This window comes from Zootoca vivipara, chromosome 15, assembly GCF_965207765.1.
Source record: "Zootoca vivipara chromosome 15, rZooViv2.hap1.1, whole genome shotgun sequence".
In the NCBI taxonomy this organism is placed as follows: Eukaryota; Metazoa; Chordata; class Lepidosauria; order Squamata; family Lacertidae; genus Zootoca; species Zootoca vivipara.
In genome coordinates this window covers 34,833,425-34,857,112 of record NC_142598.1, presented here as the reverse complement: position 1 = coordinate 34,857,112, position 23,688 = coordinate 34,833,425, and the positions used below count along the sequence as shown (strand labels likewise).

The 23,688-nt window shown below is 42.2% G+C and overlaps 1 protein-coding gene across 2 annotated transcripts in view; it reads left to right on the top strand.

Moving 5' to 3' along the window:
- The first annotated feature begins 6,524 nt into the window (after window positions 1-6,524).
- The window catches only part of RIC1 (RIC1 partner of RAB6A GEF complex), a 50,839-nt gene continuing 33,675 nt past the window's right edge, over window positions 6,525-23,688 (top strand). For both annotated transcript variants that reach the window (XM_060268849.2, XM_035140482.3), the window contains exons 1-3: window positions 6,525-7,120; window positions 15,035-15,142; window positions 20,071-20,147. In XM_060268849.2, the coding sequence (XP_060124832.1) occupies window positions 6,980-7,120; window positions 15,035-15,142; window positions 20,071-20,147 (326 nt within the window). In that variant the 5' untranslated portion in view covers window positions 6,525-6,979. The remainder of the gene's footprint in view (window positions 7,121-15,034; window positions 15,143-20,070; window positions 20,148-23,688) is intronic.

The window sequence follows — 23,688 nt, the reverse complement described above, 5'->3', positions numbered from 1 at the left end:
CCAGCTTGCACTTCTGGGAGTTCTCGGTCCACATACTGCCTAAGTCTGCCTTGTAGAATTTTAAGCATAACCTTGCTAGCGTGTGAAATGAGCGCAATTGTGCGATAGTTGGAGCATTCTTTGGCACTGCCCTTCTTTGGAATTGGGATGTAGACTGATCTTCTCCAATCCTCTGGCCATTGCTGAGTTTTCCAAACTTGCTGGCATATTGGGTGTAGCACCTTAACAGCATCATCTTTTAAAATTTTAAATAGTTCAGCTGGAATATCATCACTTCCACTGGCCTTGTTATTAGCAGTGCTTTCTAAGGCCCATTTGACTTCACTCTCCAAGATGTCTGGCTCAAGGTCAGCAACCACACTACCTGGGGTGTACGAGACCTCCATATCTTTCTGGTATAATTCCTCTGTGTATTCCTGCCACCTCTTCTTGATGTCTTCTGCTTCTGTTAGGTCCTTACCACTTTTGTCCTTGATTATGGTAATCTTTGTACGAAATGTTCCTTTCATATCTCCAATTTTCTTGAACAGATCTCTGGTTTTCCCCATTCTATTGTTTTCCTCTATTTCTTTGCATTGCTCATTTAAGAAGACCCTCTTGTCTCTCCTTGCTGTGTTTTGGAAATCTGCATTCAGTTTCCTGTATCTTTCCCTATCTCCCTTGCATTTTGCTTGCCTCCTCTCCTCCGCTATTTGTAAGGCCTCGTTGGACAGCCATTTTGCTTTCTTGCATTTCCTTTTCCTTGGGATGGTTTTCGTTGCTGCCTCCTGTATAATGTTACGAGCCTCCATCCATAGTTCTTCAGGCACTCTGTCCACCAAATCTAAATCCTTAAACCTGTTCCTCACTTCCACTGTGTATTCATAAGGGATTTGATTCAGATTGTATCTTACTGGCCCAGTGGTTTTTCCTACTTTCTTCAGTTTAAGCTGGAATTTTGCTATAAGAAGCTGATGATCTGAGTTACAGTCAGCTCCAGGTCTTGTTTTTGCTGACTGTATAGAGCTTCTCCATCTTTGGCTGCAGAGAATATAATCAATCTGATTTCGATGCTGCCCATTTGGTGATATCCATGTGTAGAGTCGTCTTTTGTGTTGTTGGAAGAGAGTGTTTGTGATGACCAGCTTGTTCTCTTGACAGAACTCTATTAGCCTTTGCCCTGCTTCATTTTGAACTCCAAGGCCAAACTTGCCAGTTGTTCCTTTTATCTCTTGATTCCCTACTTTAGCATTCCAATCCCCTGTAATGAGAAGAACATCCTTCTTTGGTGTCATTTCTAGAAGGTGTTGTAGGTCTTCATAGAATTGGTCAATTTCACTTTCTTCAGCACCGGTAGTTGGTGCATAAACTTGGATTACCGTGATGTTAAAAGGTCTGCCTTGGATTCGTATCGAGATCATTCTGTCATTTTTGAGATTGCATCCCATTACAGCTTTTGCCACTCTTTTGTTGACTATGAGGGCCACTCCATTTCTACTACAGGATTCTTGCCCACAGTAATAGATATGATAGTCACCCGAACTGAATTCGCCCATTCCCTTCCATTTTAGTTCACTGATGCCCAGGATGTCGATATTTATTCTTGTCATCTCATTTTTGACCACATCCAGCTTACCTCCATTCATGGTTCTTACATTCCAGGTTCCTATGCAATATTTTTCTTTACAGCATCGGACTTTCCTTTCGCTTCCAGGCATATCCACAACTGAGCGTCCTTTCGGCTTTGGCCCAGCCGCTTCATCAGCTCTGAATCTACTTGTACTTGTCCTCCGCTCTTCCTCAGTAGCATGTTGGACGCCTTCCGACCTGAGGGGCTCATCTTCCAGCGTCATAACTTTTATATGCCTGTTGTCTTTGTCCATGGAGTTTTCTTGGCAGGGATACTGGAGTGGCTTGCCAGTTCCTTCTCCAGGTGGATCACGTTTAGTCAAAACTCTCCACTATGACCTGTCCATCTTGGGTGGCCCTGCATGGCATAGCTCATAGCTTCTCTGAGTTATTCAAGCCCCTTCGCCACGACAAGGCATTGATCCATGAAGGGGGTTTAAGAGATTATTGTGTTTTAATATTCTGTTGGGGAAACCCAGCCAGATGGGTGGGGTATAAATAAATTATTATTATTATCATCATCATCATCATCAAACAGCAAACACCCACTTTTTATTTTTTTAAGTGGGTTTGTTGTGCTAGGGTGACGAAGCACTTTAATATACTTTAAATGTGCAAACCTAATGTTCTGACATGGGCTTGAACTCCTTCTGCAGGGAGCCCTGGGATGTAAAAGCAAATATTCAACTGCTTTTAGAGTCAGCTGCAATGTCTGCTATGAACTACATTTTATTCTCAAAAGTACAGTACATCAAGCTTTGTAGCTCCCCCTTGTGTTTGTTTTTTAAATTACATTGAAGCACCATACACTCATGTGGTACCTCGGTTTACGAACTTAATTCATTCCTGAAGTCTGTTCTTTCTTAAACCAAATCCATTCTTAAACCGAGGCACACTTTCCCTAATGAGACCTCCCGCCACCGATGCCCTTCTACCATTCAGCTTCCGTTTGTAGACCGAGGTAAAGTTCACAAACCAGAACATTACAGGTACTTCCGGTTTTGCGGAGTTCCTAAACCGAATAGTTCGTAAACAGGGCTGTTCTTAAACCGAGGTACCACGGTATACCTATAAATTTATTTATAGCAACTAATGCCTTATTCAGTCCACATAACTTCCCCTTGTTGCAAACTATTGCAGAAACTTTGAATTAAGAGTGTTCTGTGGGGTGGGGAATATTTGCAGTTTTTGATTGACAAATGCTGTCTCATTTTATAGATCCAGACAAACTAAAAATGATTGAGCAAATAAAATAAAATAAAACAGAACGTTAAGATTCACTATAAGTGTTTGTATCCAAAGTAGGGTCTCCTGAAGGAAGTGGGCTGCATGTTCAAATGGAACTCAATTCGCTGTTTTCACAGCATCAGTTTCTCTGAGCAAAGGGGTTCTGCACCAGAAATATAAAAATTTACATCAGAATATGTAATTATCCTAATTTTATATACTTCACGGCTCTCTAGGACAGCGTTTCTCAACCGCTGTTCCGCGGCACACTAGTGTGCCGCAAGACGCTGGCTGGTGTGCCGCGACGTGCCGCGACGAGAAGGGCGATTTGCATTGTCACGTGCCTGGCGGAAAGCAATATTTCTCCTCCTCTTTCCCAAAGCTCAGTGCAAACGATCCTGGCGGCCGCCAATACACAACTATGACCTGCCGGACGGCTTGTGAAGCCTTATTACAGGAGATTGCAACCAACACAGCAATTGGCAAGTGTTTCTTACAGTCATAATTATAGTCAATATAGGGCGGCACAGAGTTAAATTTTTTAACTTTTTTAATGGTGGTGTGCCTCGTGATTTTTTTCATGGAACAAGTGTGCCGTGGCCCAAAAAAGGTTGAGAAACACTGCTCTAGGACATACTGTTTGACAATGACTCTAGATAGATTTATGCATCAATCTAATATTCTACACGCCACAGTACCTGAAGAAAAATATAGACTGCATAACAGAAAAGGTTTGCAATGATGTTGCGGTATTTACTCTTAGTAATAAAGATGCATTTGCCTGTGAAAAAAATTAAGTGGCAAAACCTCGGGGCAGATGCAGAAGAGAAAAAGTCTGCTATGACAAGTTTTCTGTTTCTGAGGACGCAAATGAATTTGTTGAATGAATTTGCCAAATGGATACTGTCCCACTAACTGCAATGGCCGGGTGCTCATTTACTTTTGTGTACAATATTTTTCAGCCAAGCGTGCAAATTTGTGGAATGTGACAAAAGCTCATTTTCTCAACTCCCAAGTCCTTCTGTTTTGCGTGTTTCTAAACAGGCAGTCAAGTTTTCTGCTCATTTGCCAGTCTTCTTCAGAAACCGCAACCAATATCAGGGTTCAGAAGTGATAGCCATTGACTTCCAGTCTTCAGTGTGTGGTATCTCGTACAGTGGAACCTCGGTTTATGAACACCTCGGTTTACGAATTTTCAGTTTATGAATGCCGCGGACCCATCTGGAACGGATTAATTCACTTTCCATTACTTTCAATGGGAAAGTTCGCTTCAGTTTATGAACACTTCAGTTTAAGTACTCCGTGGACCATCTGGAACAGATTAATCCACTTTCCATTACTTTCAATGGGAAAGTTCACTTCGGTTTATGAACGCTTCAGTTTATGAACAGACTTCCGGAACCAATTGTGTTCATAAACCGAGGTACCACTGTATTTAAAATAGAAAGTATGATGTGAAAACCATGTTTGTTTCCATAAACTGTGTTTTTCTGAACTTGGCTTTGACAACGACAAGGCTTTCCGAATGCTAATACAATGGAGGCCTAGCGTTTTTGCAACCTGTCCATGTCTAATTTGCCAACACTCGCTTTAGTGACTGGTTTGGCAATCCAAGCTCTTTCAGTTTTACCAAATGTAGCATTGGGGGGATTTCCTTCTTCGTAAGCTTTTTGCAAGAGGCAGAACAGTGGCCACATTTTATAACTTCAATAAATGGGAAATTTGTATTGACAAGCATTGGAAACTAGCTTTAGGCACTTGATAATGCTGTTTATTTTGTAAATATTTATGCCTTGGGCTGTTTTGATGTAAATGCACCAGTTGAACTGGTTAGTATATATATGCCTTTCCTCTTGCTCTACTACTAATCTTTGTTGGTTATTTTAAAGAAAGGTATGGATTGCTTTTTCTTTTCATTTCTGTTTGAATTGATGTGAACACATTAATTGTGTTTATCAAACACTGGGTTTACATAAGCATAATACAAAACACATGAACCCACAAAAGTTTAATTCCTAACATGAAAAAATGTCTTTAGATGCAGATATTGTCAAACCTATTATGCTTCTGCGGGTGCCTGCATTTGACTAGTCGTTAAGAATTTTCTTTATAGAACCAATTAACTAATAAATGAGCAATCATATTTCCATTAAAGGAGATCAGAGGTCAAGTGTGAGATGGACTTCAGACTGCAAGGGAGTTTTAAAAAATGTTCCTCAAGCTGAAAGCAAACAACAGGGCTACAGCTGCTCTTAAGCACCTACTAGTGTTTCAATTTCATTTCTAGTTCTCAATCGAGAATGTAACTGATTTCACTCAAGAAAATGACGTCAATGGTTTGTTTGGGAGGGGGAAGTGTTTACAGAGTTCTGAGTATACATGTTTGGAATCCACTGGTCTCCAGTTCTGTATTAGTATCAATCACACGCAGGTTTTCAATTGTGAAGATTTATATTTGGGATAACAGAAGATACATACAGAGAGAAGAGGGACAGAAGAGGAAGAAACCTGTGTGGGAGACAGCTTAGAGTGGTTTTTCTCAGGGGGAAAGGTTGAGAAAGGTGGAAGCTATCCCAGGTGGGAGCTGCGAGGACTCACATCTCTGTATGTGAATTGAAGATTAAGACAGAGTGGTGATAGAAGGGGATACACACACACAATATTTCCTTTCTTCTTTCTTTTCCCTTTTATTGCTCGTTTTCTCTTTGTATTTATTTATTTATTTTTAAATTGAAAACCTTTAACTAAACTGATTGGAAAAAAGGAATCTGCAGGTGCCCAATTCAACGCTACAGAAACTTCTGCAGTATCAAGACTTAGCGAGGCGTTTCAAAATTGCATGTACAGTATTCAGCTTTTTCACATGAACCTGCAGCACACAGCCCGTCCGTACCTAAGCACCTCTGCAACAACAGAGATCAATCAGAGCTCAGAAAAGGAAGAACCTATTTATTTACAGAAAGTGGTTTTGTTGGGTGTTATACTGGAGTGGATGAAATGAATATACATAGCAGACAATATACAGCGGACAGACGAAGAATCGGAAGTCCTTTACCTTCTGAATTTCATTTCTCTCTTTCTTTTAACCTCTTCTCTATTTTTCTTTACTTCTCTATTTATTCCTTTCTCTTCGTGTTTCTATTGCATTTAGATCAAAGTCTTAATTTGGGCAAAAAAATAGGGAAAGATATTAATTTTTGTATTCCTAATAAAACAGACCCTCCAAGTGTCCCTATTTTCCAGGGACAGTCCCGGATTCACAGAAGCCATCCCGGTTTCTGATTTTATTCCGGAATGCCTCGCTTTTCCTATTTCCATCAAAGAAATGTTGGAGGGTATGGAGTTCTGCAACCCCCGAGCCAAGGAAATAAGTAACTACTGTATATAACATTCATAAGATATCTGAAGGCAGCTCTGTATAGGGAAGTTATTTAATGTTTAATTATTATTATTATTATTAAATAGGACATAGACACGTCGCGTTTCCTCCACCGCTCAGAACAGGAAGCCAGGGGGCGCGCGCGTTCCAGCCCCAGCCTTCGAGCGGCGCTCTCTCTCTCTCTATGGCCGCCTCGCGGCGACTCCTCCTCCAACGCCACTTCCGGCTCCTCCCCTTCCCCGGCGCCTGAACCAATAGCGGCGCCTTTAGTGTGTCTCCGCTTTCCCCCACCCCACCCGCGGCGTCCCGCCCGCCCTCCTATCCCCAGTAGGGCTGCCGAGTCGTTCCGACGGAGGGCCGCCGACGCTTGTGCGCGTGCGCGCTCGCCTCCTCCCTCCCTCCCTCCCTCCCACCCGCCGGCATATTCCGGCGACCAGACGCTTGACGCGGCTGAGGGGAAGAGATGGCGGCGGCGCCGGCGGCGGAGGGAGCCTCGGCGGGGAGAGCTAGCGACGGCTCCCGGGGGGAGGCTGAGGCGACGCCGCGAGGGCTCCGTCCTGAGCTGTAACGGCCTTTTCCCCGCGACCCGGCCCAGCGGAGAGGAAGGAGCCCCTTCTTCCGAGCTGCCCCCCTCAGCCTCTTCCGAGCGCCCCTCAGGCGGGGATTATGCGCGGCTCCTCCTCCGCGGATCTTCCGCAGGCCGCGCGGGGCAGAGGCCCATGAGGGAAAGGCTCCTGGCTCCGGCCTGCTAGTGCCTCGCCAGCCATGTATTTCCTGAGCGGGTGGCCGAAGAGGCTGCTGTGCCCCGCCGAGGCGAGGGAGCCCCCGCTCCGCATCCAGGCGGACCCGCAGCGGACTCTGTTCGCCGTCTTGTCCCGCTCCCAGCTCGGCATCTGGTACAACAGGGTGAGTAGGAGGAGACCCTATTATTGTTATTATTACTATTATTATTATTATTATTATCTGGGCGGCTTCCAGCAGAATATAAAAACATAATAAAATGCAGCGGCGTAGCAACCCCCGCCGGCGCTGGGGTTGGAGGTTTAAATAAGATAAACAACTGTCTGACTTTTGGAAGATATCTGAAGGCAGCCTTGTTTAGGGAAGTTTTTGATGTTTGATGTTTTATCGTGTTTTTTAATATTCTGTTGGGAGCTGCCCAGAGTGGCTGGGGAAACCCACACAGATGGGTGGGGGTATAAATAATTTTTTAAAAAAATTTGTTTGTTTGTTTGTTTGTTTGTTTGTTTATTATGAGAGATGCTTCAAAGTGGTCAAGCTCTTTTTAGGAAATGCCCGGGACCACCTACCAACTCCCATGCAGCTCCAATGCTGCCCTCCCCCCACCGCTGGTGACACTGCGTCCGCCCCATTGTAAAACTTCCCGATCCAGGGCTGCCTTCAGGTATCTTTTAAAAGTTGTGTAGTTCTTTTTCTCCTGGATATGGGATAGGAGGGCGTTCCACAGGGAGGGTCCATATGAAATATAACTGATAGACTTCTACAGGATGGGGTATTAGTGTGTGGAAACAGTCCAGATCCTAGAATCCCCAAGCGTGCACCTCCAGATGGTGATGTCAGGCATCATCCTCACTTACCGGTAGTCGCAAGTGGTCAATAGCTAGGTGCAAAATGTGCCTGGCAAATTTTGAACACTGGTTTGACCGGGTTCAATGAGATCAGACGGCTGTTGTTTTAATGGGTTTGACCCTAAGCTTAAAAGCCTGGCTTTTAAAATCCCTACACAGTCAGGTTTTTAATGTGCGACTTCGGTTAGAGCCTCTGTTCTTTGACAGCAAATTTGGAAATGATTGGCTTACTTCACAGTTGTTTCATGTTAACTTGCCTTAGTAAAAGGAATGCCAGCAAAACTTACGGCGAATACGTAGTATCATTGTGTTGTGCGGTCTTTTGAACAATCAGGGCAGGGTCCTCTAATAATAATAATAATAATAATAATAATATATTATTTATACCCCGCCCATCTGGCTGGGCCTCCCCAGCCACTCTGTGCAGCATCCAACAGATTGAAATACAATAATCTACTAAACATTTAAAGCTCCCCTAAACAGGGCTGCCTTCAGATGTCTTCTAAAAGTCTGGTAGTTGTTATTCTCTTTGACATCTGATGGGAGGGCGTTCCGCAGGGCGGGTGCCACTACCGAGAAGGCCCTCTGCCTGGTTCCCTGTAGCTGTGCTTCTCACAGTGAGGGAACCGCCAGAAGGCCCTCGGTGCTGGACCTCAGTGTCCGGGCAGAACGATGGGGGTGGAGACGCTCCTTCAGGTATACTGGACTGAGGGATGCTTCCCAATCGTTCTCCTCGCCTTCTTGCCTGCAGCCTTCAGATTGACTGGTTTCCAGGGGCTTGTTACTTACATAAATAGCTATGAAAATACGAGAAAGTTGGGTTTGAATGATGCTTACTTATAGGGACAGTGCCCCACAGTTTTGATTGTCTGGTTCTCCTGTAGGTTAAATAGTTACTGATGCTAAAGTCCCTATCTTTTCAAATACTCATTTCAGTTTAAAATGTTGGCACATCTGATCTGTTTTCAATTCTATCTTCTGCTGTACTATAGCAATGATTCAGGTACTGTACATATAAATTAATATTTCCAATAATATGTCCACTAAACATTTAAAAGAAACAGTGGATAACATTAAGTGCAACCTATACCTACATTCTGTTGGGACGCGGGTGGCACTGTGGGTTAAACCACAGAGCCTAGGGCTTCGAACCGCCAATCAGAAGGTCGGTGGTTCGAATCCTCGCGACGGGGTGAGCTCCTGTTGCTTGGTCTTTGCTCCTGCCAACCTAGCAGTTTGAAAGCACGCCAAAGTGCAAGTAAATACATAGGTACCGCTCCAGCGGGAAGGTAAACAGCGTTTCCGTGCACCGCTCTGGTTCGCCAGAAGCGGCTTTGTCATGCTAGCCACATGATCTGGAAGCTGTATATTGGCCTTGGCCAATAGAGCGAGATGAGCGCCGCAACCCCAGAGTCGGTCACGAGTGGACCTAATGTCAGGGGTCCCTTTACCTTTTTATACCTACATTCTTACCCCAAATGATCATTGGTCTTTCATGATTTCTACACATATACAGTGTGAAAATCCACAAAGACCAATTTTGGTCATACACCTTAAGTCTGAATGTTAGGTTTTTAACACAGGTTCCTATTCAGGAAGAGTAAAGTACCATTCATTAGATCTGGAAAAACATATTTTCTTTGAATTTTACACAGTGAGTCTGCACCTTTCAAGCACAACTTGGCAATGAAAGTTCTGCTGACAATAGTTACCTACCTGCTTCTCCATATGGCAGGGAACTGGAACTAACTGCAACTCTGATCAGCTCTGATCAGACTTAAGGTGGTCCAGTGGTCATGGATGATGGAAGTTATAACTGAACAATTTGGATGGTCACAGGTTTTCTGTCTCTGCCATACGGTGTTCATGCTTTAGCAAAATGCTTTAGAGTTGAAATTGTAAAAGGCTGCAGTGAAAAGTGTTTTTTCCCTCTAGACATTGATAGGATACTAAAATCAAATTCAAATCTGTTGCTTGAAGTTGGTCAAAGCATCTTTTATCAATTTTAAAAATGGCAATAAAGGAAAGCAAGTTTCAGATGCTAGTGAATTGCTTAGCTTCTAGTTCAGCTGGTGCCAAATACCTATGATGCAATATTTTACAGTGTCCCTTTGTCACCTGTGATGACTTCAAGTAGGTTGGCTTCAGTCTTTCTCTCTGTGTGATGTTGTCATATTTCAAAACCTTTAACACGTTTATGACCAAAGTCCTAATGCCAATAATTTTTGATAGTATTATTTACTTGGAACATAACTGCAAAGCTTTATTGTTCTCACTGCTCCATTAAAAAAAAAGGATATTGTAGATCTGGAAAAGTGGCAGAAAGGGGCAGTAAAAATGAAGATGATTAGATAACCATTGAGGCTTTTTAGTTTAATTAAAAATAGCTCTGGGGCCTCATGAGGGATTATTGAAATTACAGCATGGGGAGAGAGTTTCTCTTCCTGGCACAAATAATAGAACTTGGGGTAACTCAGTGAAGTTAGTTAATGGTAGGTTAAGGATGGACAAGAAGAAGTGCTCCTTCATTCCTGTGTAATTAGCTGGAATTCACTGCCACATCATGTAGTGATGGACAGCAGCTTAGATGACTTTAAGTAGGTTAGGGTACAGTACTGTACACAATTAACCTGAGAATAAGCCCTGTTGAAAGCAGTAGGATTTACTAATGGGTAAACAAGCTTACTATTATGTTGCAAAATGTTTCTTTCAGTGGTCTGTCAATATCTGTTACAGTAGTTATGACAATTGAATCTGACTTCCATTCACATGCAGTGTATACATTTAATCCCCAAGTTTGGGGGGACAAGCAGGCTCATAATTTCCAAAGTAGACAATTACTGTATAATGATGCTCTGCTGTGAGAGTCTGTATGTGCACAGGGATTGAGGGATACTAAGAGGGGAAAGTGGCTGTTTTAAACAATGGCAGATGTTTCGGTGAGGCAAAGTGACACAGAGGGAGAAATGACAGTTTGAGTTCAGCAAGAAAGGAATTTGGAAAGGTTATGTTGTGCTGGGTTTTTGGTGTTGTCTTATGTGTTGTACCCATCTCTGCTATTTTTCCCTGTTAAAACTGGCTTGTTTGTTTGCAGTTGTTTAAAGCCACCATTTTCCTCTTGGTGTCCTTCCCACTTTAACTTCTGTCATGGTTTAAAATAGCAATTTATACCCTTTCAGCTTGTCTCCCTCCTCACTGTACTCAAACTTCTTCTATTTCTGTTTCCTCAAGTGAGAGAGATAAAGGATGTGGAGGCCTCAAATGTTCCTAAGTACCTTCACACAATGGTATTTCACTCCCAGTACTATATGTGCTGTCTTTAACATGAAGTTCCAGGTTCAATGTAGTAATTTAGTCTAGGTATTTCATCAGCAGGCAAACACCTGTAGATGTACAGCATCCATCAACTGAAATTAACCTTCTTTAACTGAACAAGCTACCTTATGGGCTTGTTTTTAAGATTCTGTTTGCCTTAAAGGTACTGCGACATACATACATCATTACTGGATATGTATACAAAAGGGGGTTACAGAATAGAGAGAAGCTATGGAAGTGGGGGTGATCTGTGTGCAGAGTTGAGAAGAGTAAGGAGGGGGCTAGGAAAAACGGGGTGAATGTGAAAATGGAGGTGCAAAAAAGGTTGCTAAAAGGAGAGAGTAGGGGGCATGGAAATAGGGTTGAAGATGAAACCAGGGGCATTGAAAAGTCTGCAGAATAGGAGGCCATGGTAGCTTCATAATGGGATGGAGGGGTAAAGGGTGCTTAGTAGTTGCAACATGAGAGAGGAGGAATTTGCAGGAAGTTACCACAGAGTGCTTTATGTGCAAGGGAGGGGGATACACAAAAGAGGGGAAGGAGAAGTGGCTTCAAAAATGGGGTTGGGAGAGTGAAAAGTGGTCTGAGTGGCATAGGAAAAAGTCTGGGTGGTTAATGTGGGGAAATGGCTGAGAGGGGTAGCAATGGAGTGAGCAGGGATGCAGTCCCTAGAAAAATGCATATACTCATAAAAATGTATGATTCTTGCCTGCATCCTATCATTTTACTTCATTAGTGGAAGAGTTCAAACTGGTCTGCTCCTTTCTCTTCCAGTGAAGAAAAGAATAGACCAGGGACATCCAACTCCCAAGAGACTGCGATCTACTCCTGGAATAAAAAACCGGCAGTGATCTACCCATTTGGGGGGGGGGGGTGGAACCCAAAGTTGTGGAGCTTTTCTTGGGGGGGGGGCTTAGTTCTGCTCTTTTTCGGGGGGCACAGCATAAATCGCTAACGAAACAATAAACACTCTGCTGCTCCCGCCTCGCATCTAAATCGGCGCTTAGGCGGGCCTTTGTCCACGGTGACGCTCCTGCTCCGTGCTCCCCTCCGTTTGGACCATTGTGGGAATGCAGAGAACGGGCGCAAAGAGCACTCTACCACCGCCCGATCGCATGGGTAGACCCGCACGGCTGGGGATCCGCGAAGCCTCCTGCTGGAGTGAATTTGGCGCACCCTGCCAGAAGGGGCTTCCAGAACACCGGGGCATACCAGGGCACCGGCGGCCAAGGTCACGATGGCCTGCACGCGGATGCTTTTTCCTCGCGGAGGAAAATGAGCCCGCAATCGACCAAGATCAACCACTATCACCCGGGGATCGACCTGTCGATCGAGGTTGACCGGTTGGACATCCCTGGAATAGACAAACGGGACTGCAGTGGTCTCAAATCAGGAAGTTAATATTGCAAATTTCCTGTCCTTTTCATGGTTGTGGCAGCCCTGTTTTCTTATTGTCCTTTCCCTCTGCTTCTATCATCAGAGCAGGTTGCGGTGAGCTTCTGCTAGGTGATATTGTGAGTGGCTGGGGAAACTCAGCCAGATGGGCGGTGTATAAATAAATTATTATTATTATTAACCTGAATTTATTCTTCTAAACTCCACAGTAATACAGTGTGCTAATGGGGCCTTTTTATTTTCTCTGACTTTTAGAACAGCTTTTTAGAGATGATTAAGGACTTTTTATAGCATTGAGGGTTCCACAGGGTCTCTTATTTGGAATTCTGACATTAAAAAATCTGTGCTGTTTGAAGATTTCTGCTGTATTTGATTTATTATCAGTTGTCCAATATATGTTTATTATTTTTATGTAAGTTTTTAAAATGAAAATGTTATTTATTGTATGCTACCTCAAGAAATTTCTTATAGGCAGCATATAAGTATAATAAACCCACTATATATTTTGAAAAGTTGTTCATATGTTTGCTATGCATTTGGACATCTTTAAAGATATTGTAACCAAATTCTACATGATGGCTTCTGGGATAAAGGAGCAGGTTTTTGTCTGTTTGGATACAATTGGACACCATATTGAATTATGATGCCAGACTGCACAGATTACTTTAATGGCTTTCAAAACTGCACTGATTTTTTTGTTTCCCAGAATTCCAGAGGAGCACTGGTTATGAGGGTGGTAGAAAATAATAAACAAGATTGAAACTGCAATAATGTGCAAGTAATAGTTATCCTGATAATCAGGGCATTCAAATGCTCTTAATTTCAGCTTTGAAGTGCATGTAAATTATGACTCCCTTCTCCTTGATTCATACTGTTATTTTAAATATGTTTGAAGAATAGCTGTGAGTTTTCTTTTACTTGTTTTTTGTTGTTGTGAATTGCACTATGCACAGCTATGTGAGGATCAAAAGCTACAATTCTCCAGACTTTGATGAATCTCAGATATTGCAACATAAGTGTGCATTTGAAGGAAACTTTATCATGCAAGTGTTACCTACATGCAAATGAGCACCAGGTTTTAGAGCAGAATTAATGTTTGCCAGCAGTAGCTTCTCTTTTCATTTCTCTTTTCACCTCTTAGGTGGCATGTCTGTGCTTGTAGGATATTAAAATTTGCTAGGTTTTAGTTTAGAGGACTGTAATGGAGAAGGTAGAAATTTGTTCAGTTGGGTTTGAAAGGGGTATTACTTTAACAATTTGAAAAAGACACTAATCCATATATTTCTTGAATGCTTTGGTATCAAGTTCTTGTCATGATGCTCTTCATCTTGATTCAAACATCAGTAGAGAAAGAAAAGCATGACGTTGGAATATGTATTATTTATTCACAAGGCTGCCTAACAATATGAGCCTGGTACATAACCTACGACACCCTCAAACTATTTTTGGAGGGCAGCTCAAACTGTTACCTGTCTACATTAAGAGTAAAATCCAAATATTGGGCAGGCAGACTTCCCCTTTCTCTCCTTCCCACTCTCTCACATACACACCCTGACAGATTTGGGATGCTTGTGGGGGGCTAAGAGGGGAAGAGAGGAAGGCGAAGTCTGCTCCAAGCACAAATACAGAATTATGATTTATCTATTACATGCCCTTCACCCTAAGGTCACAGGGGAGTTAACAGTATTAAAACACAACACTTAAGATGGAACAGAGAGACAAAGCTGAGCGTCATCTGCGTATTGATGCTTCACTCGAAATCTCTTGGTGACTGATCCTAGGAGCTTCATATAGATGTTAAATAGCAAGGGGAGCAAGATGGAAACCTGTGGGACACCACAGAAAAACTCTCATGGTGTTGAACAGTAGCTTCCCATGACTGCTTTCTGGAAACGATCCTGGAGGTAGTACAGTGCCCCAACCACTACCTCCCTGAGATGCCTCAGAAGGATATTGTTGTCAACAGTATCAAGAGCCACTGCGAGATCAAAGAGAACAAGAAGGGTTGCCCTCCCCCTATCTCTCTTCTGATAAATGTCATCAACCAGAGAAACCAAGGCAATTTCAGTGCCATAACCAGATCTGAAGCCACACTTGAATCTGTCCAAGTAACCAGCTTCTGTCAAGCATCCCTGAAGCTGGACCACCACCATCTTCTCAAGCACCTTGTCCAGAAAGGAGATATTTGCCACTGGACAATAGTTATTTAACAGCTCTGGTTCCACCTCCTTCAAGGCAAATGGTACCTTCCTCCATCCAAAGAAGCATTAATCCTAAATTTTGAAGTCTTTGAAAAGTTGAAATCTTTTCCCGGCCTCAATCCTTAATACTTTGCTGAAAAGTAGCTCGCTAAACATTTTTTAAAAAAGTGAATCAGTTAAAGAATGTTTCTGTCTCCCAGAGACTTCCTATAGCTATTTTAGAGAATTGTATCTGTAAAAATATCCAATAAGCTTGGTTTTGTTTTAAAAGTTAGCTTTGAAATGTAGGAGAATTTAACTGGATCTCTTTTCCTCCACAGCCCAGTGTGTTAATCGTAAGCTACAAAGAATCGTCAAAAGCAGTATTGCAATTTGGACCCTATGACCAAGCAGAGTGGAGGCCTGACAGCACCATGATAGCTGTTTCGGTGAGTAAAGGAGCTGTTGGGGAGGTTTTTATGATATGGTGATAATGGTTTAATGTCCAAAGGAGTCCAGCATGCTTTAAAAAGAGAAATTATATCCAAATGAATGCTAGTATTATCCTTTATTCACAGCGAATACTATATGCTTTTGCATTACGGTAACGTACAATTTATATGTGTTGACATAATATTGCTAAGTGGAAACAGGTCAAGCAGATTTATTCACATTACCCATTTCCTATTCATGTATTAAAAATGAATGTCTGAATTGACAGTGACTGACCAGGAACAAGACCTTGGGGGTTGTAGTGGATAGCTCGGTGAAGCTGCTGACCCAGGATGCAGCAGCTCTGAAAAAGGGGAATTCCATGCTAGGTATTATTAGGAAAGAAATTGGAAATAAAGCTGCTGATAATTCAATGCCATTATACAAGTCTGTATACATGGCATGGAGAAAGTGGCTGGAGAGAAGTTTTTCTTATATTCTTCTAGTTAGACCATGGAATTCACTTCCACAAGAGGCAGTGATAGCTGCCAACTTGACTGACTTTAAAAGAGGATTAGACAGATTCATGGAGTGCAAGGCTACAAGCCACAATGGCTGTGTTCTACCTCCATTGTCAGAGGCAGAATGCCTCTGAATACCAGTTGCTAGGAATCACAGGTGGGTTGGGTGCTGCTGTGCTCATGTTCTGCTTGCAAATTTCCCCACAGACATGGTTGGCCACTGTGAGAATAGTATGCTGAAGAAGAATCATAGAATTGTAGAGCTGGAAGGGACCATGAGGGTCATCTAGTCCAACCTATGGTGTATTTTGCCCAACATGGGGCTCGAACCCACACCCTGAGATTAAGCATCTTGAGATGGGCCATTGGCCTGATTCAGCAGCCTTTATTGTCTTCTTAAGGGTTGTTTGAGTTTTTAAATTACTATAATTATCTACTGTAATTATGTGTCCTTTTACTATTACCAGGAAACAATGCTGGTAGAAGTGTGACAGTTCATGCTATCTTCAGCCAAGCCTTCCGTCAGCTAGGGTGAACCTGGTGTTGCTAACTCTGATTGAATCTGCCCTTCAGTGCCCTGATATTGGTAAAATAAACTGCCATGGTTATACTTGGATTTGCCCCATTGATTTTGTTGTGATTTAAATTATATATGATAAACTTAAGTCTGATTGATTTCAGTGGGTCTTCCATAAGTAGGACTGAGCGATATCTGGTTTTCAACATCATGATATATCACTACGGTAGCTAAATATCACAATATCTCAATATATTTTTGCAGTAGTGGAGGGCCTTGCTGGGACTCCCCGCAGCGGCAGAGGGTGCACCGCACTTCCCCACAGTAGGAGAGAGCCTTGCTGGGCCTCCCGGGGTGGCGGAGGGTCCTACCATACCTCCCCATGACAGTGGAGGGTCCCACCGCACCTCCCCACGGCAGCGGAGGGTGTGCCATGCTTCCCCACAGCAGCTGAGGGCCTTGATGAGGTGGAGGGCCTTAAAATGTAAGGAAGTAGTAGATTTAATAAAAAAATATTTAATAATAAATAAATACCCCGCCCATCTGGCTGGGTTTTCCCAGCCACTCTGGGCGGCTTACAACAGAATATTAGAATACAATAATCTATTAAACATTAAAAGCTTCCCTAAACAGGGCTGCCTTCAGATGTCTTCTAAAAGTCTTCTAAAATAAACTTGCCTATAATATATTTAATACATTTTCAATTAATTTAAGAGTAGTTTAAGTGATTTAGAGTCAAGTTGCATCTGCTTCCCCACTCAGAGGTCTTAAGTGGAATCTGTGCATGCATAAGCTGCACTGAGTTCAACTAAACTTACTTCTACTTTCCTGGGAGTAAGCCTCATTGAATTCCGTAGGGCTTGCTTGTGAGTAGACATGCCGGATTCATCATACAGCCCTACACCACACCTACTTATTTATATGAAAAATTCAAATTCACAACCACCCACTTCCGAATGATGTTGGTTAAAGATTTTCATGGTTTCTGTCTAGAACTTAGAAGTTGCAGAGCAATGTTTTAGGAAATCCATGTTTACCCATTTCTGAATTGCTAAATACTTCACTTTCTTTTGTAGCTTGTGTTTGCTAATGCACTGCATCTAGCTGCTGCCACCAGAAATGCTTGGTTCCTGTGCTCAGTTCTGAAACACCAAGGGGGTTAGGTTTCCCTTCTAACAGGTTCATTTTTACAGCAAAGTTAGCCTTATGACAGGCCTAAACAAAATAACATATACCACGGTATCATTTGGAAGAATTGACTGAAGATGGATGTTTTAAATATGCAAAAGCTTCATACATACCATTGATGTTTTCAATTTGTTCAAGTATGTACTGGTCTAAACAAGAATGTTCAATTCTTCAAGGATTTCCTGCCCCAACTAGTTTATAAATAACTATTTTCACATAGGCCTTGTGCTTGCAGTACTGACATCTAAAGTGAATGTCTAAAAAAGGCAGACATTCTTACATTGTTCACTTTTTTACTTTGTGTAATTGTCCCTCTGTTCTTTGGTGACAAGACAGTGAACTTCTGCATGTTCACAAAGTTCTGTTTTTAGCTTTGTGACTGTAAATTTCTTTTGGAAAGTTGTTCTCCTAAGCATTGTAAGTAACATTAAGCACCAACATCTCATGCTTATTAGAAAGGGTAAAAATAAAAATCTAAGCCTGGAACTGTCAGATTCTTCACAGGCTTTATTTAGAACCAAAGTTGGCCTTTAGTAAATAAGTACTGTTTCAATAATGGTTTTGAATAAATTGCTGGCAACAAGTGGTAATGAATATCCTTCAGAAACCACTTACAATTTGAAATCCTTGTGATAACTAAATAGACACTGAAACATAGTAAACAATGATATCTTTAAACATTCACTCTGCATGTACCATAAAGGGATATTAGCAGCACCAAACCAAACTGCAAACTTGAACATGTTGGTATCAATATTGTTTGATAACATGATCAGTTATAATACCTTTGGGCCAGATGTTTTAAACCTTTTGATTGTCAAAACTGACACTTGAGTGAACAGTTTTGTCTATTGCTATTTGGCCTATGGTTACTGTTCTTATAAAAGCACAGACTGGCTGCACTTAGATGTTATGCTGTTCATTTACCATGGCTAGGCAAATTAGTTAATGCATGCAACCCAAGCTCTATTCAGAGAGTACAGAGTTGTGATCTTATGCATAAGGCATGAACTGTGTAGTGGAACATGATAATGGGTTGTTAAACTATGCAGTGGTCAGCCTATTTGTCTTAAATACATTAAAACTAGCTCTTTTCCATTGTGCTTGAAAGACAAGACAGAGCCAGGTCACATGCTGAATAAATAATACGTGATCAGTGATCTACCTCTACCAAGAATGGAAGCTTTTGAACAGTTTTTAGTGCTGTGCCACATGTGACAGCATATTGCAGTTTTTAAATCTTGAGGTTACAAAAGCATAAATAAATGGCAGCTGATAAGAAAAGCTTATTTGCCAGTTGGACTAACAAAAGTTTTGGAGGGGTATTGTTTGAATTAGCTGGTGCCCCCCCCCCCCGGAAACTTCAAGCTAGTGCTAAATGTTGCTTGGAGCTGGCTCAGAAAGGGGATTGAAATTGGGGGGACTTGAGGTGACAGACTCTGTTGTCTGAAGGACCTGTGACAGAATGCAAGCATGGCCTCCACTCTTGGTTCTGTCAGTTTTAAGCTCTTCTCCTTGTTTCATACAGGTGAATGAAGTGAGTATATTCAGTTCACTTGGATGGAACACGTTTACATGAAAGCTTTGTGAATTTTACCAGTTGTGAAAGTTAGCTGTTTGACTCAAATTCCACAGTGACTGGTGGCAACTCTAAAACCACCCAGTATCCTTGAGTTGTGGAGCATTATTGAATTGTGATTGCGTAGCAAAATATAGCTATATTTTGTTTTTGAAGGGCGTGTGAACAGAAATGAACCTTCTTTACATCATCGACTAAGATTGAGGATGGAATTCAGGAAAGTTAATGCTAGAATGGGAGTTCTACATAGTGTTCTTTCTGCTCTTTCTCATGGCATAAGATACTGCTGCTAGTGTGTGTAAATTGTTTAAAGATGACAGAGCAGTAAAGGCAAGTTAGGAATAGATAGTGTTAACTTTCATCTTGTACGCACTTTGCATTTCAAGAAATATATTTCTCTTGGATTTTTACTAGTTTTGCTTCTAAAACTGAAGAAATGTGACTAGGTGGGACAGCTAAAGAAATAGGCTAACAAGTGTATGGCCTCCTTCTCCTCCTGTATCCTTAATTGAAAAACAGGAAACCATGCCTGGAAAGAAATTTGAAACCTTCCATTTTTCTCCTTCAGCCTTGCCGCTTTGAGAAACATCCCCGGCCAGTACAGTATTAAATGACTGAAATTGCAGCGGTAGCTAAGATGAACTTTTTTCCTTGCATCCTGATCGCTAGCTAAGAAGCTGCTCTGGACCTAGGGTTGACTTCAGATCCTTAGCAAATGTGTCTTGGTCATAAGAAAATGTATTTTCATTTCTTTTTAACGTCACTTCATGAGATTTATTGAAGTACTTATATGGGCATTGTCCCTTTGGATAGCCCCCCCCCCCGCACCACAGGCATTTCCATTCAGAAGGGTCCCCAATCCCTGGAAGAGGCATATTTGGGACTGCTGTGGGGAGGAAGGGAATGGGAAATCAGAGCTTCTGTCGGGTCTCAGCCATGGGCTTCTCTTTAAATCACTATTATTATTTATAAGATTTTTATCCCATCCTCCTAGGGTGGCAAACAAAAATGAAATAAAGATGTTAAAGACATGAAAAACCATAAAACATATCATACACACAGTGTATTGAAATAGCTCGAAGTTCCTGTGAGAACTTTTACATGTGTGCTTCTTTGATTTTTATATCTTACCTCTTTCAGACAGAAAATGGATACATCATGTTTTTTCATCTATCATTGGCAAGAGACAAGTATCTTTATGAGCCAGTTTATCCCAAGTAAGTCTTCCAATATGCTTCACTTTTTTACATTGTATATTGCTATAAATCGCTTCAGACTTTCTCGTTGTAACATTATTTTTTAAGAATTACATAAAGTGACCTATTTACCATAGTGTTTTGGTTGATTGTTTATAAAGGTCCTATGTAGAAACTGGTTTCCTAGAGTGTTCTTGCTGGCAATTATAGAATTGACATTAAGGGTTTTTTTGGGGGGGGGGTTGTTGACTTCCTCAGCTAGAGTATTCTGCATTGGAGTAAAACTGAAAAATGAATAGTAGTTGATATTTGAAAGAAGCCAAGTGGCTCTGCTCCAACTGCATAGCCTTTCTTCCATTTCAGAGTGGAACTTGGAAGATTGTCAGTGTTGGCCTTAAGCCCATGTTCAGTGTGAGCATAAAGAGCACTGCTCAGTTTTAATGTGGTGATGGAAAGCTGATTAAAATATAAAAGAAGCCAAATAAAAATAGCACTAGAAATTAATGTTAGGCAAAAATTTTTTGAGTATGCCACGTGTAAATTCATAATTTTATTCAGGAAAATTCAATAGGGACACATTTATACTGGTTATACTTCAGTTAAGTTGATGTTAAGAACTTAGAAACTAACTGTTAAATACGTAAATGAAATAAAACTGTGAACATACTGAGATGTTGCACGGTATGGGTCTCTTATTCGGTATAAACACAGTACTTTCCTCATGACTTCCTCTCCCCTCGACCTTCCTGATGCCCTCTTTTAGATGTCTAATTTGGACAGAAGTGCAGCCATTGCTGATGTGGCAACACAGATGAAACATTCCTTCCGCTTTCTGTCACAGCATAGTTCATAGATTAAAGGTCAAAGCAATCAATATATTGAAACAGGCTCGCAAGGCTTTATGGCACACTTAAGCACTTCACATGTTTGTGAGCACCTTGCTTGCATATGCCATATGCTTCTCTCACAGTTGTAGCTGCCAAAGGAGGGAGAATGGAAATTGAGAGATCCTGCTTCCTGGCCTGAATATTCAAGAACTGCCACTGCCTGGGGCTGAATTCTGGTCCACTTCCCTCCTAGTAAGATTGTACAGGAAATAAAGCAGCTTTCAGGCAACTGCTAGAGAGCAATGCCTAATATGGCTGGTCATTTCAGGCATTTAAGACTTCAAGTGTAATGTTGTGCAGTTTTCTTTTGAGGAAGAATGAATTTTATCTGGGAAGGCAGATTAATGAATTGGATTTGTGGGGAGGAGAAGAACAGAGTGGAATGGGTTCTGAGGCTGGAGTGGGGGAAGAACAGGGCAGGAAAGAATTTTGGACCACTGCTTTTCCTTGGTTGCATTCTGATTCCTCTTGATCCAAGCCTAATGATTCCAGAAGCACCTGAGGTTTCCACTTCCCCTGTCCTCCTAGGAGCTCTTGTCCCCTAGAAAGATTGTAATGATTGGACACCAGAGATTAAGAGGGGTTTAGGCATGGCCATGGGATTGAGTCTGCCTTAGTTGACCTTTAGAGAATGGGACAAGAGGCTTTTCTAGTGCTTCTCATTCTCTCTGTGGCTTTCGATATCATTGCCCATGGTAACCTCCTGATCTACTTCCATAGATTAGGAATTTGGGGGCACTGTGTTACAGTGTTTCTGGTTCTACCTATGGGACCAAATCCGAAGAGTAGCACTGGGATAGTCCTTTCCATCCCCCTTGTGGTTGTGCTCTGAGGTTCCGCAGGGCACTATTCTGTCCCCAGGGCTATTTAATATCTATATGGACATTAAGAGATTTGGGGCAACATGCATAGGTATATTGATGACACAGCTCTATTTCTCCATAATAAGTGAATCAGAAGGGCTGTGTGGGCCCTGGAACCAATGCCTGGATTCGGTGGTGGGATGGATGAGGGAAAATAAGCTGCTCTTGAATCTTGACAAGATGGAGGCACTGTGGATGAGTGGTTCCCGTGTCTGAGAAATCGGTCAATTGCCTACCCTTGATGGGGTTGCACTTCCCCCTGAAGGAGCAGCTATGCAGTTTGGAAGCTCTTTGACAGTTTTATATGCTGCCTTTCCATCATCTAGATCTTCACGACATCCTAAAAACATCTTCCAGTGACCATTCCTTTCCCATGTGTAGATATCTAAGTATTTTGCAGTGTTGGCTCTGTCTTACATTGTCACTGTTAAAATGAAACTCTATGATAAGTTCATATTGGGCAAGAATTTGTGATGATGCTGTGAGCTGAAAAGCGTATGACTACCTTAACTAACATGGACTGCGTATTTTTTATTATTATTCTGCTATGCACCAAACTCGTTAAACCAAGCTTGTCTAGTTCTTCTTTTAGATGAGGTCACACAGGCAAATTTGTTGAGGAGACCTTAGTCAAGTTCAATTTTTATTACAGCAAAGGCCAGCAATACAGAATATCATAATTCTAAACAAAATAAAATCAGCAATAACACCACCAGAAATAGAACAACTACACAAAAGGAATTTGCAATGTGTCATTCAATAGAAGGGATTTACGTTTCTTAATAGCTAAAGTGCAGAATTTGGCCACGTCATATGACACTGGGCTTGAGGAATCTTCCAGAAGGAATTTTCGTAAGATTTCGGGGGGGGGGGATTCCAAATAATATTGTAAGGGTGTAAATTTTGATAAAAGGGGTAAAATAAGTCGAGATCGTTCTTCACTATAAAATTCACAAAATAAAAGAATATGAGTGACAGATTCTACCTTGTTAGACATGCAAGGGCAAAGGTGTTCATGAATTGGTACCTGCATAAATTTGCCGTACAGCACCGCTGAGGGCATTGCCTCAAAGCGGGCTCTAGAGAAGGCCCATCTATAAGCTTCGTTAGTGATGTTAGATAAGTAAGGGGCAGCTGTAAAATTAGGCCACAATTTTAGACATCTATAATTCTCCGGGAGTAAGGCATCTTCTTGTTGTAATTCGACATCGTAAAGTCTCTGAGTAATAATTGTTTTTGCCTTGTTCAGAGTTCCATTAAAAAGATCTTCAGGATTTAGGCCAATTTGTTTGATCTTGTTAGTTATTTGCATAAGCCAGGGTGGATAGGGAAATGCGGCCAGGAAATGAGGTAACATTCCCTTTGGAGGGGGAATTTGCGGGCGGGACCCGCTCTACGCAGCAAGCAGGGGGCGGGGTCCGCCCCCTGTTCCGCCTTTACCTGCCGCGCTTAGGGCTGGCCAATAGGGCCAGCTGGGGGGGCGGGGCTAAGAGGTCTTTAAAATAGCGCGGCAGGCTCCAGATCGCCCCTTCTCGCCCCTTGCACCACATCGGATCTCCCACCCACCCGCCCTTTAGGTCGTCCCTTAGTCAGGTACATTTTGACCTTGCTATGGACTTCGGTTGGTCGCCTTTGGGTCGCCTTTGGTGGCCCAAAGGGTCCGGGTAGGAGTTTTTTCTCCAATTGGCTAATTGGCACCGGCCTCTTGGTTTTTTCGCCTACCTCGTAGCAATTCGTCACAACTTCTTCGGTATTTGGCGGTAGGCATTGGAATATGGAGTTGTCTGGTGTGTTTGAGGACTGGTTGTGGCC